The 19,986-nt window shown below is 43.9% G+C and overlaps 2 protein-coding genes and 1 pseudogene across 2 annotated transcripts; 2 read left to right on the plus strand and 1 right to left on the minus strand.

Annotated features, from left to right (window-relative positions):
• Nucleotides 1-216: 216 nt before the first annotated feature.
• Nucleotides 217-1,945, minus strand: LOC146503620 (olfactory receptor 2H2-like). The gene has a single exon (XM_085183978.1). The coding sequence runs from the start codon at nucleotides 1,596-1,598 to the stop codon at nucleotides 660-662; it is 939 nt and encodes a 312-aa protein (XP_085040104.1). The 5' UTR covers nucleotides 1,599-1,945; the 3' UTR covers nucleotides 217-659.
• Nucleotides 1,946-3,429: 1,484 nt separating this feature from the next.
• LOC146503621 (uncharacterized) lies at nucleotides 3,430-5,029 on the plus strand (annotated as a pseudogene).
• Nucleotides 5,030-15,888: 10,859 nt separating this feature from the next.
• On the plus strand, nucleotides 15,889-19,852 carry LOC146503622 (zinc finger CCHC domain-containing protein 18-like). Its single transcript, XM_085131293.1, has 2 exons — nucleotides 15,889-16,068; nucleotides 16,145-19,852. Exon 2 carries the CDS (start codon nucleotides 17,334-17,336, stop codon nucleotides 18,633-18,635), a length of 1,302 nt encoding a protein of 433 aa, XP_084987419.1. The 5' UTR covers nucleotides 15,889-16,068; nucleotides 16,145-17,333; the 3' UTR covers nucleotides 18,636-19,852.
• The last annotated feature ends 134 nt before the right edge of the window (nucleotides 19,853-19,986 follow it).

Raw genomic sequence — 19,986 nt, forward strand, 5'->3', positions numbered from 1 at the left:
AAGGTGGGTTAGAGTTATACTCAAACAAACTCGACAAGAGAATACAATTAAGAATTGATAAATATTTTTTTAATGTCATTTTGCACAAAAAACAAAAACATGCCTACACTCCACAAAACTCTAGCTAGTTTAATTGTAAAAAAAAAAAAAATTCTTAATCTCATTTGTCTTAAGACAGTCAAGGAGTGGATCAATTAAAAAAACAAAAAAAAAAAAATAAAATAAAAACAAATAAATAATAACCTATCAATTAGTCATTTGAATATTTCTTGAAAGAGATTGAAAAATGTGCTGTTTTCAGATATCAAATGCTTGTGTTCATTTAACATGCAGTTAAACAAAACTTAAGAGCTGTTCCACAAAGCAATATTTTCTGAGGTTGAAAGCAATTATTCATAATGATTAGCTTCTGTTGATTAAGCAAAAAAAAAAAAAAAAAAAGTAAGATTTAGAACACACACATACAAAACAGCCATTTTTAGAGCTGTTAGGATGCCAGTATAAACTCACAATAAAAAACAAATAAAATCAGATGTGATGAAGTGGAAGATGTTTTACAACCATTTACATATATAATATTCACAAAACTTCAGTGGGGAAAAAGACAAAAAATGTAATTATATATATAGTAATTATTATAATAGAAAAGCACACTCAGCTCACAAGAATCTAAGAATCTTTTTGAATATCTTAATCATCTTATTTTTAATTTCTGTTGTTCTAAGACAATACACAAAAGGATTTACAAGAGATGGACCGAGAATGTTCCCTATTAATAAACCCTGACGTTCGTCAAGAGATAATACCACGCCAACTCTAGTCAAGATGACAATAATGAATATAGGAGAGTAAAAGCATGTTACACAAATTGCATGACTAACAACAGTGCTGCCCATTTTCTTTTTGTCATTATTTGAAGATAATTTCACACAAAATAAGATTCCACAGTATGAAATACAAATGAAAGTGAAAGTGAAAAATAAAATAAAAAATGAACAAATGGCACTTTGGTTGAAATACTCATCAACGTTGACACAAGTGGTTCGCATTATGGCAGCATATTCACAGAAAGTGTACTTAAGCCTCAAGGTGCAGTGAGGGAGAGGGATAACTGTTGCAGGAAACAAGACAACAGTACCACATCCAATAATCCACAAGATATATGTAAGAACAACAGTACGTGTATTTGTCAAAAAACAGTGGTAATGAAATGGAAAAATTATAGCAATTAATCGATCGAATGCCATAATTGCTAGAGCAAACCGTTCCATCACCATTGCTAAGTGGAAAACACACATTTGAATTAAGCAGTCCACGTATGATATGGTTTTAACATCAGCAAGGAGAACCCCAATCATTGTTGGAGTGGCACTGGAAGTGTACATTATATCAACAACAGCAAGGTTGCAAACCAGAAGATACATTGGTTTATGTAATCTCTTGTCAAAAATAATGAAGAGGATATTTGCCGTATTGGCAAAAATAGCTAGTATATAGATTATCAAAATAACAACACCAACTGCTACAGGCCTTTTGACTGTGTCAAAACCACCTATAATAAAGTGTTTCACTGTGATTGAAGCATTCTGTAACAACATACTCAACAACTTTTTAAATTAGGAGATGTTTCAAAATTTAGTTAAAGAAGTAAAACAACAACACCTCAGCCTCAAGCAATAGCCTTTCAAATATATTTTAAATCTTTATCAGCTGGACACATTTGTTAAGAAAAAAGCACAACCCAAACAGCTTTGGGTAAACACTTTAAGTATCAAAAGAATGCTAAGTTTTCATTGGTCTCAGCTCCCTCATCCAATCACAGTTCATATAGGGCTTGGCATAGAGGTTTTGCATATGACATCATGTGGACATCGCTCAAGAACTGTCCACCATCCTGGACATGATAAGCAGTAGCAATCACATCCAATTGCTCAAAAGTACTTTACATAGAGTCTGTGAAGGTTCTCAGTCATCCAGGTCATCGTAGTCAAAGGAGCTTGCAAAGAAAAGCGTCTGGACTTCTTTAAGTTACTTGAAGACGTTTCACCTCTCATCCGAGAGGCTTCTTCAGTTCTAAGGTCAAATGGTGGAGAGTCCCAGATATAACCCTAGTGGGAGTGTCCCCCCACAGAGGGACAAAAGGACCCCCTGATGATCCTCTAATCGTGCCAGGTTTCACAATGAACCCACCCGAAACTCTGGCTGATTGGGACCCACACCCAGTTCCACACCTTGGCTCAGGCGATTAGAGGATCATCAGGGGGTCCTTTTGTCCCTCTGTGGGGGGACACTCCCACTAGGGTTATATCTGGGACTCTCCACCATTTGACCTTAGAACTGAAGAAGCCTCTCGGATGAGAGGTGAAACGTCTTCAAGTAACTTAAAGAAGTCCAGACGCTTTTCTTTGCAAGCTCCTTTGACTACTTTACATAGAAAATATCACTACTTTTCTCCCCTGTGTAAGCACAGCTGGGAGTGATCAGACCTAACAAGACAAAGGAAGCGAAGCAGAATACAATGAAAAAAGACAGACTGTCAAAGAAACAAGAAGTATAACACAGAGACACAGACTTAACACTGAGACAGAGGCATGAACCGTGGGACAGAAAAAAAGCACAGAATAGACATACCATGGACACAGGAAAGGCACAGCTAGAACAACAAAATATAACCTCAACAGAACTAAAACCATGAATAACAAATAATCAAGAAATATAAATTAAACACAAAACAGTAGGTAACAGCAATGACAAAAAAAGCCCAATGTACCTGAGTGTGTGGGTAATGTAAAAAAATAAAATAAAATAATTAAAAATCAAAAGGTTTTAGGCATGTAAATAAAGTTACACAATTTTCAAAGTGATTATATGCAATAAAATCCAAAAATTAAATAGGCTTATTTTTTCTGTGTTCTAGCCTCAGTAACTTTGACAATATTTGCAATATTTGCACCTTTGAAGTTTTACAAGTGTTAGCTTTATTTTGATACCAAGATTGTTTATTCCCGTGATGTGTCAGGAGCCTTTGTAGTGAATCAGAAGCGCCAACTCCCATCGAGTGAGAGATGGCTCCCCACTTTTTTTTGTGGACTTTGTTGTGTTTCCACACTATTTATCTGTCTTCCCACATATATCGCACACAGCATGATTTCTATGCTCAATGTAAACACAGTTATGATAGGTGAAAAAAGTCAAGATTGGTCTGGTTTGTGATCTAATGTTTGTGGTCTAATGGGTTTCTCATTGGCCCACACTCTTGCACAACCGTAGGACGCACATGAATGAGAGGTGGAAGGCATTGTAGTTCCTATTAACATGGTATTGTCCTGCTAATTGCAGGGTTTACTTTTGTCTGTATGTCATATTTATGATTAAAAAAATAAAATAAAAATTGAAATTAAAAAAAGTTCAATCAAATTAGATTGTACAAAAGGCCCCGTAGTTACGGTTTTATTCTGTTCAGTTGTTAGTTCACCTGTAGTTTTTTAGAGTGGCCAGTAGAGGTCACCCCACCGCTTTGTATGAGAGAGACTATGGGCAGGGAGAAACGTGGGCAAGGCACCTGAGCTTTTCTGCTCCAGATTACCAGCAGAGAAGTGGTCATTCTGTGAGAAGTCTGCGTTAATGAGCAACAGAACACACACATACACATGCCCACGCACCTAAGCCTGTATGCAATACCTGCTCCTCTGACAATCCCTGTTACCTTCAACTGTGTGAAGTCAATACAAAAGTCTGCACTATCCTTGGTGTCTTCATTGTCTCCCTTCTGAACATTCATCCGGGCCTTGAGCAGTGTTCTGGCCGACACTCCGGGGATTGGTAGCGGCAAATCTGAACTAGCACCTTACAGTCCTCCCAGTCTAAGCTATCAACCCAACATTAATGGTCCTTCGAGCCGGAGGTAAGCTGCTTCTACCCTAACAAGATGGATGATATTCAGAACTTCTCAGTCCTTGGTGAGCGCCCACGGCGTAATGTACGTCGTCCCCTCCGCTATGAAGCTTATGAGACTGACTTCCCTGGGCTTGGTGCAGGTTACCAGGAGGAAAGTGAGACAGGAGGCGATGCCCTTTCTTCCCACCATCCTCCATCTGACCCCTCTGATGACTGCTCACACAGCCATGTCACACCATTGAGAGCAGAGTTAGAAGATATACAAGGTGAAAGGTTCCTGTTCCAGCAGTCCCATGACCAGATGAGAGCCGGGCTGGCTGATTTCCAGGCCCTTCATGCTAGTTTGCTGCAGCTGCTGGACCGTGCAGAGAGTCTGCAGCTCAGTCCACCGCACAGAGCCCCTGCTGTTCATCTCTAGCCACCCCCTGCTGAAGAGGAAGAGGACTGGCCTCCACCACCTCCTCCTGTTGTATTCAAGGAGGAGTCTGTCTCCAGTCAGGGTCCAGTTGCGGATCGCATTGATACAATGATGAAAGAGCTCCAGGATCTGAAGAGGGAGTCTATGGCTGCACAGGAGAGTCAGATCATCCCCCCACATGAATCTAAGCCAGGGTTCACTTCTCCTCAGCCAAGGACCACCTACCCTCCAGCGCTGCCTCCGAGAGCACACCCCCCTCCATTGCAACCACTGCCAGTTCCACCTCCATCCTCATCTACTCCTTTCTGACCCTCACAGATGTACAGACACCCCGCCTTAGCAGCGGCCCCAGATTTGACCTACAGGGGGCCTTATCCGAGTATTCCCAAGCTCTCACACCGTGATCCTGGGGAATTTGCTCGTCTAAAGATGGCGCTAGAGAACTTATTGCCCCCGGAGAGTTCAGAGCTCTTCAGGTACCAAGTCTTGTTAGATCACCTACACGTGGAGGAAGCAAAGTTGATAGCGGACGCTTACCTCCATTCTGCCACGCCCTTCAGTGACACCATGAATGCTCTTAACAACAGGCTTGGGCAGCCTCACCAGCTTGCCCTGAGGAGAATTGCTGCTGTCATGGACTCACCTGACATCCGCCGAGGGGATGCAGCCACATTCGAGCGATTCTCTCATCACAGTCGCTTGTCAGCATGCTGAAGACTTTAGGCCCTGATGGGGAGGTCGAACTCCAGTGTGGCTCCCATGTGGCTCGACTCCTTAGTAAGCTTCTTTCAGAGCAAAGAGCTGATTTCCGTCGGTGCATGTACAACCATTCTGGTCAGGCTTACACCATGGACGACCTGGCTACCTGGTTAAAGTACGAATCCTGGTGTCAGGACTATGACAGCTTGCCCACGCCAACGATCACCAGAGAGAAGCCTGATGTCAGACCAAGCAAGTGTAGCAGGTTGGAAAAGCTACATGTTTATTTTTGTAAGAAAACCAATTACCCCCTTATTTTTTGTTTATTATTGTGACTTATTTTGACATTGTTATGTGTTGCCAGACCATGGTTATATTTCATTATGCCAGTAGATGGTGCTATTGCACTGCTGTGGAACTACCAGAGAGACTCTAGCTATAGGCTCTGCGCATGCGCAGCTCAGAAATAAATGAGCTCCGGCCTGAGCAAGACGCTAACTTCAGTGTCCTCTCTATTAATCCACAGGTACTGACAAACAAACTTTTATGTTACCAAACTGGTTCTAAATGTCATGTAAGTTGAGTAACAACTGTTCGGCTATATTTTGAGATTTTTTGTGATGATGTTGTTTTGTGGTATTTTGTTGTAATGAGTATTAGTGTATCATCGGCATAATGCTATAATGCTACATAGCACTATAAGTATATGCTATGACAGTGGCAACCTGCGACTTCCGAAAATGTGTTGTAGTGTTTGTTTTAGTGTTAGCCAAGCAGTACTGAGTACATGTATTAAGGGGAAAGCTTTTTGTGGTGAAACATCGTTTGCAGTCGTCTGCCGCCATGTTGTGTTGCGTTCAGGGGACGCCATGTTCAAAAGTAATAGCGTATATGGCGCGAATGTGGGGAAAGGTTGTGTGAATGTGAGATGGGTTATTTTGGTATGTTGTTATGCTTTAGCCGCGAGTGTTTTGTTTAACCCTTTAAGACCTACCATAGAACCAAGTCCGCCAGAGCTTATATTATATTTTTACATGCTGTAGAGCCATTTTTGGGAGCATTTCAAGTTGCTATACATCAATACAACCATTGCAGCCTAGATTTCAATAATATGTATGAATTAAGTGCATAGTGATTACATAAATTGCAAAAAAGTGCAATAAACTACAAAAAAATTGAAAATCGTTTTTGTTTTTTTAACATATATTTCTAGTTAGAGAAATTTAAGAGGCTTATCCCTCAAAACTGTAAATACAAAAAAGTTGCACAAAATAGTTTCCCACCACAGGAAATTTATTTTGAGTGCCTTCATAGTTTTATTTTTGAAATACACCAATTTTTATACACTGCAGGAAAAATGAAAATAAATATTATACTGCAAATTTGCAAAAAAGCAGTATATGCATCAAAATAAACTATTTCCAGCAGTGCAATATGAGTCCTAAGCATCCCAGAAACGACACAGAAAGTCATAAAGTCAAACATAACTTTTAAAAACATCAGTATAGGCTCATTGAGGCCCGGACGGTAAAAAACTACATTTCCGCGAAAATGACGTCACTTCCGGTTTCGGGCAGGTCATGGCGGACATGCGATAGTTCGCGCTGACGTCTATTCCAACGTAGGAAGTGTTATGAACAGCTGATCGGATCGGCAAAGCGTGTTTCTGGAATATTATGTTTTTGTTGCTGCAAGCGCTTTTTATGCAGTTTTTGCAAAGCTATATGTGGAAGGAAACCGTGTCCTAGGACAAGCTGATGGCATAAGATGTAAGTACAACTACTCCGGTTTCATATGCAAAAAAATTTATTGCGCTAGCTCACGTGGTTGCAGAGCTACCGGGTTTTAAAAATAGTTACGCAAAACAGAGCGTGCCCGCTCTGACTGGTTTTAAAGGGTTAAGTTGTAAAAAGTTGTATGTAAAGTCATTTTGAATTAGTTTGTATTTATTTTGCTTTTGAGAGAATGCTTTTTGTAACTTTATTTTTGTTTATGATTATTATTTATTTATTTATGTTATTTTATGGGAAGAATGCATGGTCTAGTGTGATTTGTATTGTGTATATGTGGAGAAATAAATGAGCTCCGGCCTGAGCAAGACGCTAACTTCGGTGTCCTCTCTATTAATCCACAGTTTGCTCATATTTGGCTACGCAGTGCTCTCTAGCCTGTGTGCCGCTTGCTGCCGGTCCAGATTCCCCTATGTCTGGTGCTGGTAACACAAGCGCTCTGTTGCGGTTCTTCACGGTGCAGAGAGCTCAACCAGGTCACTAGGTACCACTCCAAACAAAGCTAGGCAGCAGCCCTACTGCGCCTTTTGCGATAACCGTGCCCATCACCTGAGTCAGTGTCAAGAGGTCATCAAGCTGAGTCGCGAACAGCTCACAGACTGGATAAAGACCAACAAGAGGTGCTGGCATTGCGCTCGCTCCCATCAGGCAGCACAGTGTACCCTCAAGAAACCCTGCAGCCTGTGTCAGGGTCATCATCTGCAGGTCCTTCACGACGTGAATTCTAAGCCCTTAAAGACACATGGCCCAGTGTCTGCTCCCCCACAAGAAGGTGAGAATTCTACGGGCGTCCTGTACCTCGTCCTACAGAGAGCGGCCAAGTCCTGTTCAAGGTTTTCCCAGTCATCCTTCACCATAATGGCAAGACTTTGAGCACTCACGCAGACAAGATGTGCAAACTCTACATGGCTCGTGTGTCTCATTCGAGATCTCCCCTGGTGGCAAACCTAAGCTGAAGTACAAAGTCTGCAACGCCTTCACCGCTACCTGTATCGACCTAGACGAGCACAGCTACCCTGTGGAGACCTTGCAGCGGAAGTACAGACACCTCAGAGGCCTGCCTCTCCAGGCCTTCAAGAAGGTCAAACCTCTCCTTCTCATTGGCAGTGACCACCCACAGCTCATCACTCCTACTGAAGCTGTCCGTCTTGGTCCACTGGGTGGACCCGCTGCTATGCGCACCGGGTTAGGGTGGACACTACAGGGTCCCTCCAGCCTTATCGGTTCCTCTTCCCTGCCACAACAGTGCCTCTTCACAACTGCTATTCCTCCCCAGGTGAGTGAGCTACTCAAACATGTAGAGAAGTTATGGCAGGTAGATGTCGTCCTAGTGCCAGAAGGCAAGGTGGTTACCCGTTCAACAGAAGATAACTATGCAGCTAGCCTGCTAGAGCAGAAGACAGTTCGTGTAGAAGTCGAGGGCATCCAACGCTATGCCACCCCCCTCCTTCATCGCCAGAACATGCCACACCTTAAAGCTAGCCCTAACGCTGTTGTTCCCAGTTTGAGAAGCGTGGAGAGAAGGCTCCAGAAAGATCCAGAATGAGCTAAGATCTACTGGGCGGAGATAGAGAAGTTGGTCCAGGCCAGTTCAGTGGTTAAGGTGTCCCCCTCTGAGGTTGCTCAAACGTCATGGTACATCCCTCACCACCTTGTTAGCCACAATGGCAAAGATTGCCTTGTGTTTAACTGTTCGTTCCAGTTCCAAGGCCAGGCCCTCAACGAACATCTTCTGCCTGGGCCTACCCTGAGCGTATCGCTCCTTGGTGTCCTCTTTCGCTTTCGAGAGCATGCCGTAGCCATTAGTGGTGACATTAAAGGTATGTTCCACCAGATTTGCCTTCTTCCCAAGGATCGTTCCCTCCTGCGGTTTGTGTGGCAGGATCTGCACCCTGAGGAACCTGTGGCCATTTATGAATGGCAGGTCCACCCCTTCGGTACAACCTGCAACCCATGCTGTGCAACCTTCGCTCTACAGCACCACACCAGGGACCACACGGAAGGAGATGATCAGCTACGTCACTCTGTAGGACGGATGATCTGATATCGTTGTGTTGGTGTTGTTCTCAGATCATCAAATGTTGTTCCAGGTTCAACATTGCAAGTGACCAATCACATTATTGTGACGTTATTCTTTTGCGCACCAACCCATTCGTGCATTTATGAAATTCCAATGTTGCAAGGACAATATCAATTCTGCTTAGCGTTTATTAAAGTGTTAGGGTTAGGGTCAGGGTTAGGGTCCGTTGATCGGCGGACAAAGGCGGTTTCTTGCAGCTTAAGTACAGTTTTTTGTTTTACGCCGGTTTTTCCCGAAGTCGCAAAAGTATGACATCACAACATTCTGATTGGTCACTTGCAATGTTGATCCTGGAACAACCTTTAGTATGATGATCTGGGAACAACACCAACACGAGGATATCAGATCGTGCCTGTAGGACAGTGCTTCTATGTTGATAACCTTCTCCAGAGTGTGCCAACCCCTGAAGAAGCCCGGGACCTAGTGGACAGGCTAAGCACCCTGCTGTCTTCTGCTGGATTTGTCCTTCGCCAGTGGGCCAGTAATGAACCCAGCACCATTGGCCACCTACCTGAAGACCTCAGATCCACGAGTGCATAACTTTGGCTCACTCAAGACAAATCAGACACCTCTGAGCCAACTCTGGGCCTTAGCTGGCACTTCCCGACAGACACCTTGGGTTACAAACACCGCAAAATCAGTTTTGGCGCCCCCACTATGCGGAATATTTATAAGGTTCCCGCAAGCCAGTACGACCTACTTGGCTTTATCCTACCGTACACCACCTGAGCCAAGATGCTGGTGAGGCGCCTTTGGGATCAACAGAGGGGATGGGATGACCTGCAGCTTCCGCCAGAGCTACTGCAGCAGTGGGAAACCTGGGAAGAAGAGTTGCCGTTCCTTGCACAAGTCCTGCTTCCTCGCCCTTATCTCCCAAAGCACATCACGGAGTCAGTTAGTGAGAGAGAGATTCACATATTCTGTGATGCGTCAGAGCAGGCTTATGGCGCAGTGGCCTACCTGAGAACAGTGACAGCTGATGGCAGCTCACATCTGGCCTTCCTGATGGCTCACTCCCGTGTTGCCCCTAAACGCATTCTCTCCATGCCTAGACTCGAGCTGTGTGGTGCCCTCTCCGGAGCTCATCTCTCCCGTCTCCTTAGAAATGAGCTCACTCTGGACATAAAGAGAATAGTGCTGTAGTCTGATTCCACTACTGTACTCACCTGGTTGAGGTCCGAGTCATGCCACTTCAAGGTCTTCGTCGGTACCCGTGTGGCTGAGATCCAGGAAGTAACTCACTCGCACAGCTGGCGCTATGTGGATTCAGCCCAGAACCCCGCGGATGATATAACCCGTGGGAAGTCCCTTCCAGAGCTGACCAGACCCAACAGATGGAGTCAAGAGCCTCCTTTCCTGTGCCTAGGTCCAGAACAGTGGCCTCCAGAGCCAAGCGGCACACTGGCTGAGCCTCCAGGCCCATCTGAGCTCCGTAAAGAGACCTTTTGTGGAGTTTCTACCACCTTTGACCCCGCCACCTCGAACTTCAGCAAATATGACACCTGGACACAGCTGCTGGAAGCTGCTATTACGCAGTTGCATGGGGTGGCCAATGGCGGTGGAACTTCATCGGCTTATGACTATATTCGAGCAGAGATGCACGTCCTGAGAGAAGCTCAACAGGAGAGCTTCCCTGAGGAGTATCAACTCCTTAAGCAGGGGAAATGTATCAGTCGCAGCAGTCGTCTCCTTGCACTATCCCCTGAGTTCGACCACGAAAATTAGGTCATCCGTGTAGGTGGACGTCTTCGCCGCTCTGAAGACCTCGCCTTTACCAGCTCCCATCCTTTAGTTTTGGATCTGACACATCCAGTCACCCGCCTGCTCATCCAGGATGTCAACAGTTGCCTGCGTCATCCAGGGCCAGAGAGGGTCTTCGCAGAGATTCGGCACACTCATTGGATCCTGAGAGGCCGGGAAGCAGTTAGGCATTTTCAAAGGACCTGTCTTGAGTGCCGCAGATGGAGAGCCCGACCACCTGTTCCCAAGATGGCTGACCTGCCAGTTGCGTGCCTACGCCTTTACAAACCTGCCTTTTATTTGACAGGCGTCGACTTTTTTGGACCCTTTGAGGTCAAAATTGGGCGCCGGTTGGAGAAGAGGTGGGGCATGATCTTTAAGTACCTAACTATCAGAGCAGTCCACCTTGATGTCCTAACCTCCATCGATACAGATTCCTTCCTAATGGCACTTCGACGTTTCATTGCCAGGAGAGGAACCCCAGCTGAGCTGTACTCAGACCAAGGGACCAATTTCCATGGGGGAGAAAGGGAACTCCAAGCAGCTTTTGCAGCCATGACCTCTGACCTGCAGAAGCTCCTGGCTCACCAGAAGATCGTCTTCCACTTCAATCCACCAGCGGCTCCTCATTTCAGGGGAGTGTGGGAGCGGGAGATTAGATCTGTCAAGACGGCACTCTACACTACAGTAGGATCCCAACCCCTTCAAGAAGAGGTCCTCAGCACGGTCCTTGTGGAGGTGGAGGGCATCTTGAACTCCAAACCACTAGGTTATTCTCCATCTGACATCAGTGATCATGATCCAGTGACCCCCAACTGCTTTCTGATGGGGCGGCCTGACGGAGCACTTCCTCAAGTGGCTTACCCCAAAGAAGAGCTCCTGAGTCGCCAGAGGTGGAAGCACTCCCAGGTGCTGGCTGACCACTTCTGGTCTCGATTCATCCGGCTGTACCTTCCAAGCCTGCAGCTTCGGCAGAAATGGCGGTCATCCCCCGCGGATGTCACAGAAGGTTTGGTGGTGATGATCGTAGATCCTCAGCTGCCTCGCGCTTCCTGGCTTGTGGGTTGCATCTCCAAAGTCCACCCCAGTGCCGATGGGCACATCAGGTCTGCTGACATCAAGGTGAAAGACAGGACCTTCACCCAACCTGTGGCGAGGCTGGTGGTACTGCCTGCCCTACCGGATGAAGACAAAAGACAATCATAGTGACTTTGTTTGTAAAGTTGCCTTTTGTTGGGAGCAAATGTACTTCATACATTTGGGGGCGGCTGTACAAAAGGCCCCGTAGTTACGGTTTTATTCTGTTCAGTTGTTAGTTCACCTGTAGTTTTTTAGAGTGGCCAGTAGAGGTCACCCCACCGCTTTGTATGAGAGAAACTATGGGCAGGGAGAAACGTGGGCAAGGCACCTGAGCTTTTCTGCTTTCCGTGAGAAGTGTGCGTTAATGAGCAACAGAACACACACACACACGCACGCAATACCTGCTCCTCTGACAATCCCTGTTACCTTCAACTGTGTGAAGTTAATACAAGAGTCTGCACTATCCTCGGTGTCTTCATTGTCTCCCTTCTAAACATTCTTCCGGGCCTTGAGCAGTGTTCTGGCCGACACTCCGGGGAGTGGTAGTGGCAAATCTGAACTAGCACCTTACAGTCCTCCCAGTCCAAGCTATCTACCCAACATAGATATTGACATTTTCATATCGGAATTTATCCTGCAACATGAAACATGGGTAATGTAAGTATCGATATTTCAGGATCGCTCTGCACATCACTACTCCTGAGTTTTAGAATAAGACAGTAGACAGCGGTGAGGAGGAGAGTGCAAGTGCGTCACAAAAACACGCAAATATGACTGACACCCGTAAATGAAGCAGCACCTGACTGCAGGTCAGCACCTGACCCATTTTAAATTTCAAATGCATAAAAAAAAATCACAAACATTTGTTTATTGTATCAAGGCTTTTTGACTTTGTCAGGAACCTCTATTTCTACAAAATAAAACAAAAAAATATATTTTCACTAAATTATAAAATGCCCTAGTTGAAATTATGACCTTTGTGTTGTTAGGGTCGGTTTCGACCCAGGTATAATATTATGAGTATAAAGCAATAATTAAAGCCAAAACTGAAATCATAAGTGCACTGTCAGCTAAAACATTGACAGCAAGCTCCTCTCCTAATCATATGAGCTTTAGGGGATTCTTATTTTGCGTGTTTTTTGCAGTATACCTGCACAAAAACAAAACAAAATAAAGACGGGACATGTCAAGAATTCACTCATTTGAGTGGCCATTTGACTTCCAGAGTGCACATTTACAATTTGCAGCATACAAAAATGAGAAGAAGATTCACAGTGAGCCAAGTTCTGCATCATATTTTTGGTGAAAATGAAGGAGAGGACACAGAGCAGCATAGCGATTCAGATGGGCAGGTTTCTAGGAGGAAGACAATGTGGACTATCATCCAGAAGACACAGACACATCTGATCATTTTCTGGGCAACGATGTCACTTCACACATTTGATATCATTTTGATTCAGGAGTCCTCAGATTTGACAACAGAGAGACCAGACCAAGGTCTGACAAGCTTGCTCCCATCAGGGATGTCTGGGAGAGATGGGTGCAGCTTCTTCCCCTGATGTTCATCCCAGGGCCAGAGGTGACAGTGGATGAACGTCTTTTCCACTTTGAGGAAAATGCCTCTACTGGCAATACATACCCAGTAAGCCAGGGAAATACGGCAGAAAAATCTGGGAAGCCTGTGATGCAAAAACCAACTATGGCTGGAATGTACAGATTTTCACAGTCAAAGCTGTGAGTGGCACCCCTGAGAAGAAACAATGAAAATGTGTGGTCCTCGATATGACCACTGGACTGCAGGATCACAATATCAGCTGTGATATTTTATTTTATTTTTTACCAGATATGACCTCGGACAAGAACTGCACAAAGGAAACTTCACAAAGATGTAGCTGTATCATTGGGAAGTGATAAAAAGCCCACAATTACCCACGACTATAACCAAAAGAAAGGAGGAGTGGACTTTTTCTTTTTTTCAGTTTATATTAAAGGTCTACTGCTAAAAAACAACAATTTTTTTTTTGTCTTTTCTTGATGTAAATATCTATGGGTCGAAATTGACCCGTAACACCATAGATGTCATTTTAGTAATTAATCTTAAAATGAAAAAAATCAATAAAACAGATTTATTTAAGAGATGTGTCCTATACCCCTCAGTAATAGTCATGTAACACAAAAACCTTTTATTTATTAATATGATTCTCTTGAGGTTAATTTTACAATTTTTTTCAATTGAAATCGAGGGGTATAGTAACAAAAAAAGACCCACAGGCCCACACCAAAAGCATTAAAACCAACATTTTCATGGATAAGGAAGCCTAACATGATAACCAAGAGATGAGAAACAAATTGGATGATCACTTATTGTTTTTAGTGTATTTTATAACTGATTTAATTCACGGGTCAAAACTGACCCGTTAACATAAGAGATGATAACAGAAAGCTAACACAAGAGGAGGGTTAAAGAAGAAGCAGGTACTAACTGAGAAGAGATTCAGCCAATCCAAGCTGAGGCAATTGATTTTTCTGAATGTCAACCTGCACTGAGGACATACACTTTGGCTACTAAGTTTGGTTCTGTGGATTTCTTTTTTGTTTTTGTGTTAAATCAAAATTAAAAGTTTGATTAAAATATTACACAAATGTAAGAATGCCTGCTTTTGTAACAGAACAAATACACAAAATAAGGGAATTATAAGGCTTCTCATAAAAACGATAAAGGTTTTATCAACACACAAAGCATTCATATTTGCCAAGTAAAGATAAAATATGAGGCTACAGATGATAATAAATTAAGAGCCAATTGGCAGCCAAAAGAACCGGCTCTTCTTTGGGAGCTATGCCACAAGAGCCGGCTCCCATCACTAGTTCATACAGTTTGTAATTGAGAGACTGCTCCATTCATTTTGGGCATATCATTTTTGAGCAGGAAAACCAGAAAGCTCCTTGGTGCTTAACAGGCTAAGCTCCAGATTTTACCCTCAAACAAATGGTCAGACTTAAAGACTCAATCAAAAGCTAGAAATTGCTCCCCGTTTTGTTACCTCCCATAACCCACCCACCTGGTCCCGAAAGCTATCTCGGATCTAGTACCCTCATAACTCTATTACCTCTTCTGCTACATGCCTTTCCTCTTTTGAAGTTACTCTAGGGTACCAATTTCCACTGTTCTTTAAGAATGAGATTGAGCTGGCAGTTCAAATCATTCAAAGCACATGCAGCATACCCAATGGGTTTAGATCCGTACGCAGGTTGCTTTGTGCCACAGCCGGTAGTGGCAATATGCTGACCGGCGTATTGCCACAGCTGACCACGACAGAGACGTGGTTCAAGGATAAAATAAATAGCAGTTTATTAACAACTATTTAAAACATCACATAAAAGCATTAACAGGTGGATCAATATACATATATTCTAAAAAGTTCAGAGCAGAAGCTTACCAGTGGGTGACAGAGATGCCAAATGAGGACGAATAAAAAAAAAAGAGAAAATCCACCGATAAATGTGCAGCACACTGTCACACACTCACACTCTAGTGCAGCTCAAACAAAGGTGTGTAGTACACCAAGGGTCCCACCACCAAGACACCCCAGTCACTTCCACTTCAGGCCCTCTGCATTTAAATAAAAGAAACAAAAGAAAACTATAATGGATTCAAAACAAACTTGATATACACCCCCTGTGACTAGCCCAACCACAGAACACACTGGTGATCTGCGGCTAGAAAAAGGGCCTCCTTCCAGTGGTGCAAAGCAAAAGCAAAAGGTTACAAATCAAAACATTCAAAAACCAAATATACATTGGAATGAATTAACCCTGTGCTCGAAGCAGACGGCATCACAATATCACTCCAAATCGTCGTCCATCCGACAATTCTGATTGGATAATTCAGTCAATTAACATGCACGTCCGCAGGCTTCCATATCTGGCATGTATGGCGCCACTGTTCTCTGAATTATCCACTTCTATAAAACTGGCAGCAACAGGGAAAAGAAAATCCCAAACAGGAAAGGGAAGGCAAAGCAGCAGCACTTCTGTTCTGTTAGCTGAGCGTAGAATAGAAAAGGCGTAGCGGCCCTGCTGAAAAAGCTACTGGCCGCCCACTAAGGCCCACACTTCCTGCAATACACAATGAGTGTTTACTAGAAAAGAAAACGTAACCCATGTGAAATACAGGGCTGCAAAGTCCCTTTTTGTAATCTAAGGCTATAGCCTGTTATTGTCACAAGGGGGTGCTGTGATGCAGTCTTGTGTTTAGACAACCTTGCGTCTAGTGCGCAGGAAGTATTACCTGTCTCTTCCTGTGAGATCTTCCCTCTGATGGCGGTCAAGTACGTGTCGGAGCGCATGGAAAAAGTATCTTGGTATGAAATACTGCAACCCGGTTAATGAGACCAGATTGTTTTATGTATAAATGCTAATAAGGTACTCTTTTATTAGGCCCCGAACTCTGACCACATAGGAAATAACGTCTGTCAAGTTATTTGTGTCTGGAAATCCCGATTGGTTTTTTGAACTACTAGAAGAATTCTGGAGAACCACTGATGGCGAGAACAGCCCAAATGAGATCCTGGATGATCGTGAAATGGTGTGGCCAGCCATGCGATCGGATTGTGGGATTTGTCTGAGAAACTGATTCAAGCAACCCTGGATTTCAGATAAGCCCTATGCACTACTTTTCCTACCCGGATAATAGGGTTTGTACACTGACAATTCCCCTACAGTACACCTGTTTGGGTTTTCAACGACTTTAAAGGACAATTCAGACTGGACAATTCAAACTTCACAACGGGAACACTTTAATCTGTTTCATTCATTCCAAAGAGCTCTGATACGGTTCAGTATAAATCTTCCATTTAAATGTCTTTATTTTGTTTTGTTTTACATGTATTCACCTTTAAAATGCACGATTAGTGTGCAATTTGGGTTATTGTGTTGTATATGTATATAAATGGTACTGAGGCAATAAAGGTCCCAGTTATTCACTTCCAAGCCAACTCCTTTTGTGAGTCTCCAAAACAAAACCTCCTTCTGAACCTAGTAAGATGTCTAGGGTCTCTATTTGAAGTGAGAGTGTACTGGTCCTGAGTAGAGGCGCTACACAAAACGTGGCAAGCCAGCCAGGAGGTTTAATTCCCTTTATTTTTGGAAGTTGAGCAACTGGTGCTTTCATGCCTTTTGGGTCAAATCATTACATTTGTCCATGACATTCTGGTTGGAGCAATAAGACAACATGGATGTAATCCAAAGTGAAAGTGTCAAAGTACCTAACTCTGTCCTAGTAGGAGGGTTAACAGGTGATGAGGTTGACAATGAGGTTATTGATTACTTAGGGCAGTTTGGTTCTATTGGAAGAGTAATCAAAGTAACTAGCACAGAGGCACAGTTTAAAAACACAGCCATTGTGGAGTTCCAATCAGGTGAACCAGTCCAGTTCCTTAAGGATAGCTTGCCTTGCAAAAGACAAAGCGGTAACCCAAGTGTTGTCCATCATATCCAGCTTCTGTCTGCGCTGTATGCTGCAGACAGGGGTTCATGTTTAACCCATTCTTACCTAACTGAACTGAAAGGGCTTGCTAAACTGAGTGGCGCAGATTTTGAGAAGGTTTAGCTAGATGAGCTGGCCAGAATGAAGAAGTCCACTGAGAGTAACCCCACAGTTGGACCAAATGTAACAGTGCCTAATCAGAATCTGCAGCTCACTAGTGACACAGACCAAGATGAACCAGCCATCATAGAGCATCAAAGTCCTGTTAAACTGGGCAGTGATTTAACCCACTTGCCTGAGCATGACTCTCACTCATCCTCTCCAAGTGTAGAAGTGACTCCCTCGCACAGAAAAACCACTATCTACTTACCACCTGAACAGCTCACTACACCTGAAGTACAGAGAGTAGTAGTTGAGCATGTCATTAAGAACAATGAAATGCCTTCTCAAGGTCATGCAAAGCTCAGGCCCTTCTCGGGGAAAACCCCTTGCTCTACTTTCGAAGCTGATTATGATACGTGGCGCAACAATGTTGAATTCCACCTCACAGATTGTACCATATCTGACAAGCATATGGTAAGGAAAATAGTTGAGAGCCTTCTTCCACCAGCTGCTAACATTGTAAAGCACCTTGGTCCTAACGCTTCTCCCCATGACTATCTCAGCCTTCTTGACTTGGCGTATGGTACTGTTGATAATGGGGATGAGCTTTTTGCCAAATTCCTGAGCACAAACCAGAACTCAGGTGAAAAGCCTTCTGCCTATTTACAGCGGTTGCAGATAACCCTGAGTAAAGTCATTAAAAGAGGTGGCATCACTACAAATGATTCAGATCGCCAACTGCTTAAACAGTTTTGTAGAGGTTGCTGGAACAACAGCTTGATCACAACCTTGCAGCTTGAGCAGAAGAAGGACAAGCCACCTTCATTTCCAGAGTTGCTCCTCATGCTACGTACTGAGGAGGACCGGCAAGCGGCAAAGTCCAGCCGAATGAAACAGCACTTAGGCATTTCTAAGCCTAAGGCACATTTGAACTCCCTTGAAGTAGGAGAGTATGTCACTGATGATACAGACGTATCAGCTGTTAATGACAGGCTAGTGCCTTTTGATGCACATACGTTAGAAAGGAAACTTGCAAAGCTACAAGCCCAAGTGGCTTCACTAAAAGCATCAGCTATTGACAGTTCAAGCCAGAACCCTGACAAGCCAAATAAGAAAACCAAACCTAAGTTTAAGATTCTTCCTAAAGAGAAATCTGACCCAAGCGAGACTAAGCTCACTAAGAAGCCACGCCCATGGTACTGCTTCAGGTGCGGCGAGGATGGTCATATTGCTCCCTCTTGCAGCAATGAACCAAACCCTGAACTAGTTGAAATGAAACGTAAGGAGTTCAACCAAAAACTACAAGTCTGGGAGGAACAGAATATGTCAGCTTTAAACTAAAATCAGTTTCTGGGGAGGGACTACCAGGAACTGAAAGTAATCATGAACGTCCCAAACCGGAACCTCAGAGCAAAGCATCTTCTCTCTCTCGTGCAGCACGACCCCAGATTAGGTTACCCAAGGGACTTGTAGGACAGAAATGTAAAGCAAATGTTACCGTGTCGGGAGTCAATTGCAGTTGTCTCCTTCACACTGGGTCTCAAGTGACCACAGTATCCGCTTCATTTTACAACACCAATCTTTCAGAACATCCCATTCAGCCTATCAGTGGCCTGGATGTTGAGGCTGCTAGTGGCCAAAATGTTCCTTACTTGGGATACATACCCATCAGCCTTAAATTTCCAAAAAGCTTTATTGAAACTCAGCCTGAGGTTTCTAGCCTTGCTTTAGTAGTACCTGACCTACGCTCTAACTGTGACCTGCCTGTGCTGATTGGGACAAATGCACTTGATGTTCTGTACGACGAATATTGTCAAGGTAAAGATCCCAATGATTTGTCGCCAGTCTATGGCTACAGGCAGATCCTCCGTACACTCAAGGTCAGGAGAGAGATAAACCTAGCCGGAAACGATGGCTTTGTAACTCTTAAGGGCAAGGTGCAACATGTAGTACCAGCTCAAGGGAGAGTCCTCCTTGAAGGCTGTGTCAGATCCAGCAGTGCTGGTGAATGTGCCATTGTAGAGCAGCCAACAACATCCACCTTACCAGGGGGAATTTTTGTGGAGTGCTGTCTTGTCACTTTGCCCAAGCAGCATCCTCATAGGTTACCTATATGGGTGAGAAATGAAACTGAGCATGACATAACACTGCCTTCTAGGTGTGTCATTGCAGAGCTCCATAGTCTTGCAAAGATATATGACGAATCACCCATTTCAACCAAAAATGATGACACTGTGAAATGTTGTAATGTTACTGCACAGCCAGTTGATGAACCTGCTCACTCAGATTTGACATTTGACTTTGGCAATTCTCCCCTCCCGCAGGAGTGGAAAGAGAGGGTTACCCAGCGTCTAAGTGCCTATGCTGATGTTTTTGCCCAGCATGATTTGGATCTTGGACATGTATCTAAAGTGAAACATCACATAAACTTAAAGGACGAAGCACCCTTTAAGCAAATGTCCAGGCCAATCCACCCAAATGATTATGAAGCTGTGAGGAAGCACTTGCAATCACTCCTTGATGCAGGAGTAATCCGTGAATCAGAGTCCCCTTATGCTTCACCGATAAGCATAAGGTACGCGTACGCACTTCCAAACCTTGAAGAGGCTTTCTCAGCCCTTGCTGGGTCCAAATGGTTTTCAGTAATGGATCTTAAGTCTGGTTATTACCAGATTGAGATGGAGGAATGTGA

Source organism: Neolamprologus multifasciatus, chromosome 14, assembly GCF_963576455.1.
Source record: "Neolamprologus multifasciatus chromosome 14, fNeoMul1.2, whole genome shotgun sequence".
Taxonomy (NCBI): Eukaryota; Metazoa; Chordata; class Actinopteri; order Cichliformes; family Cichlidae; genus Neolamprologus; species Neolamprologus multifasciatus.

Excerpts from the sequence above, each read along its gene's own strand:
- LOC146503622 (XM_085131293.1), top strand. The coding sequence starts at position 17,334 with ATGAAGAAGTCCACTGAGAGTAACCCCACAGTTGGACCAAATGTAACA.
- LOC146503620 (XM_085183978.1), bottom strand. The coding sequence starts at position 1,598 with ATGTTGTTACAGAATGCTTCAATCACAGTGAAACACTTTATTATAGGT.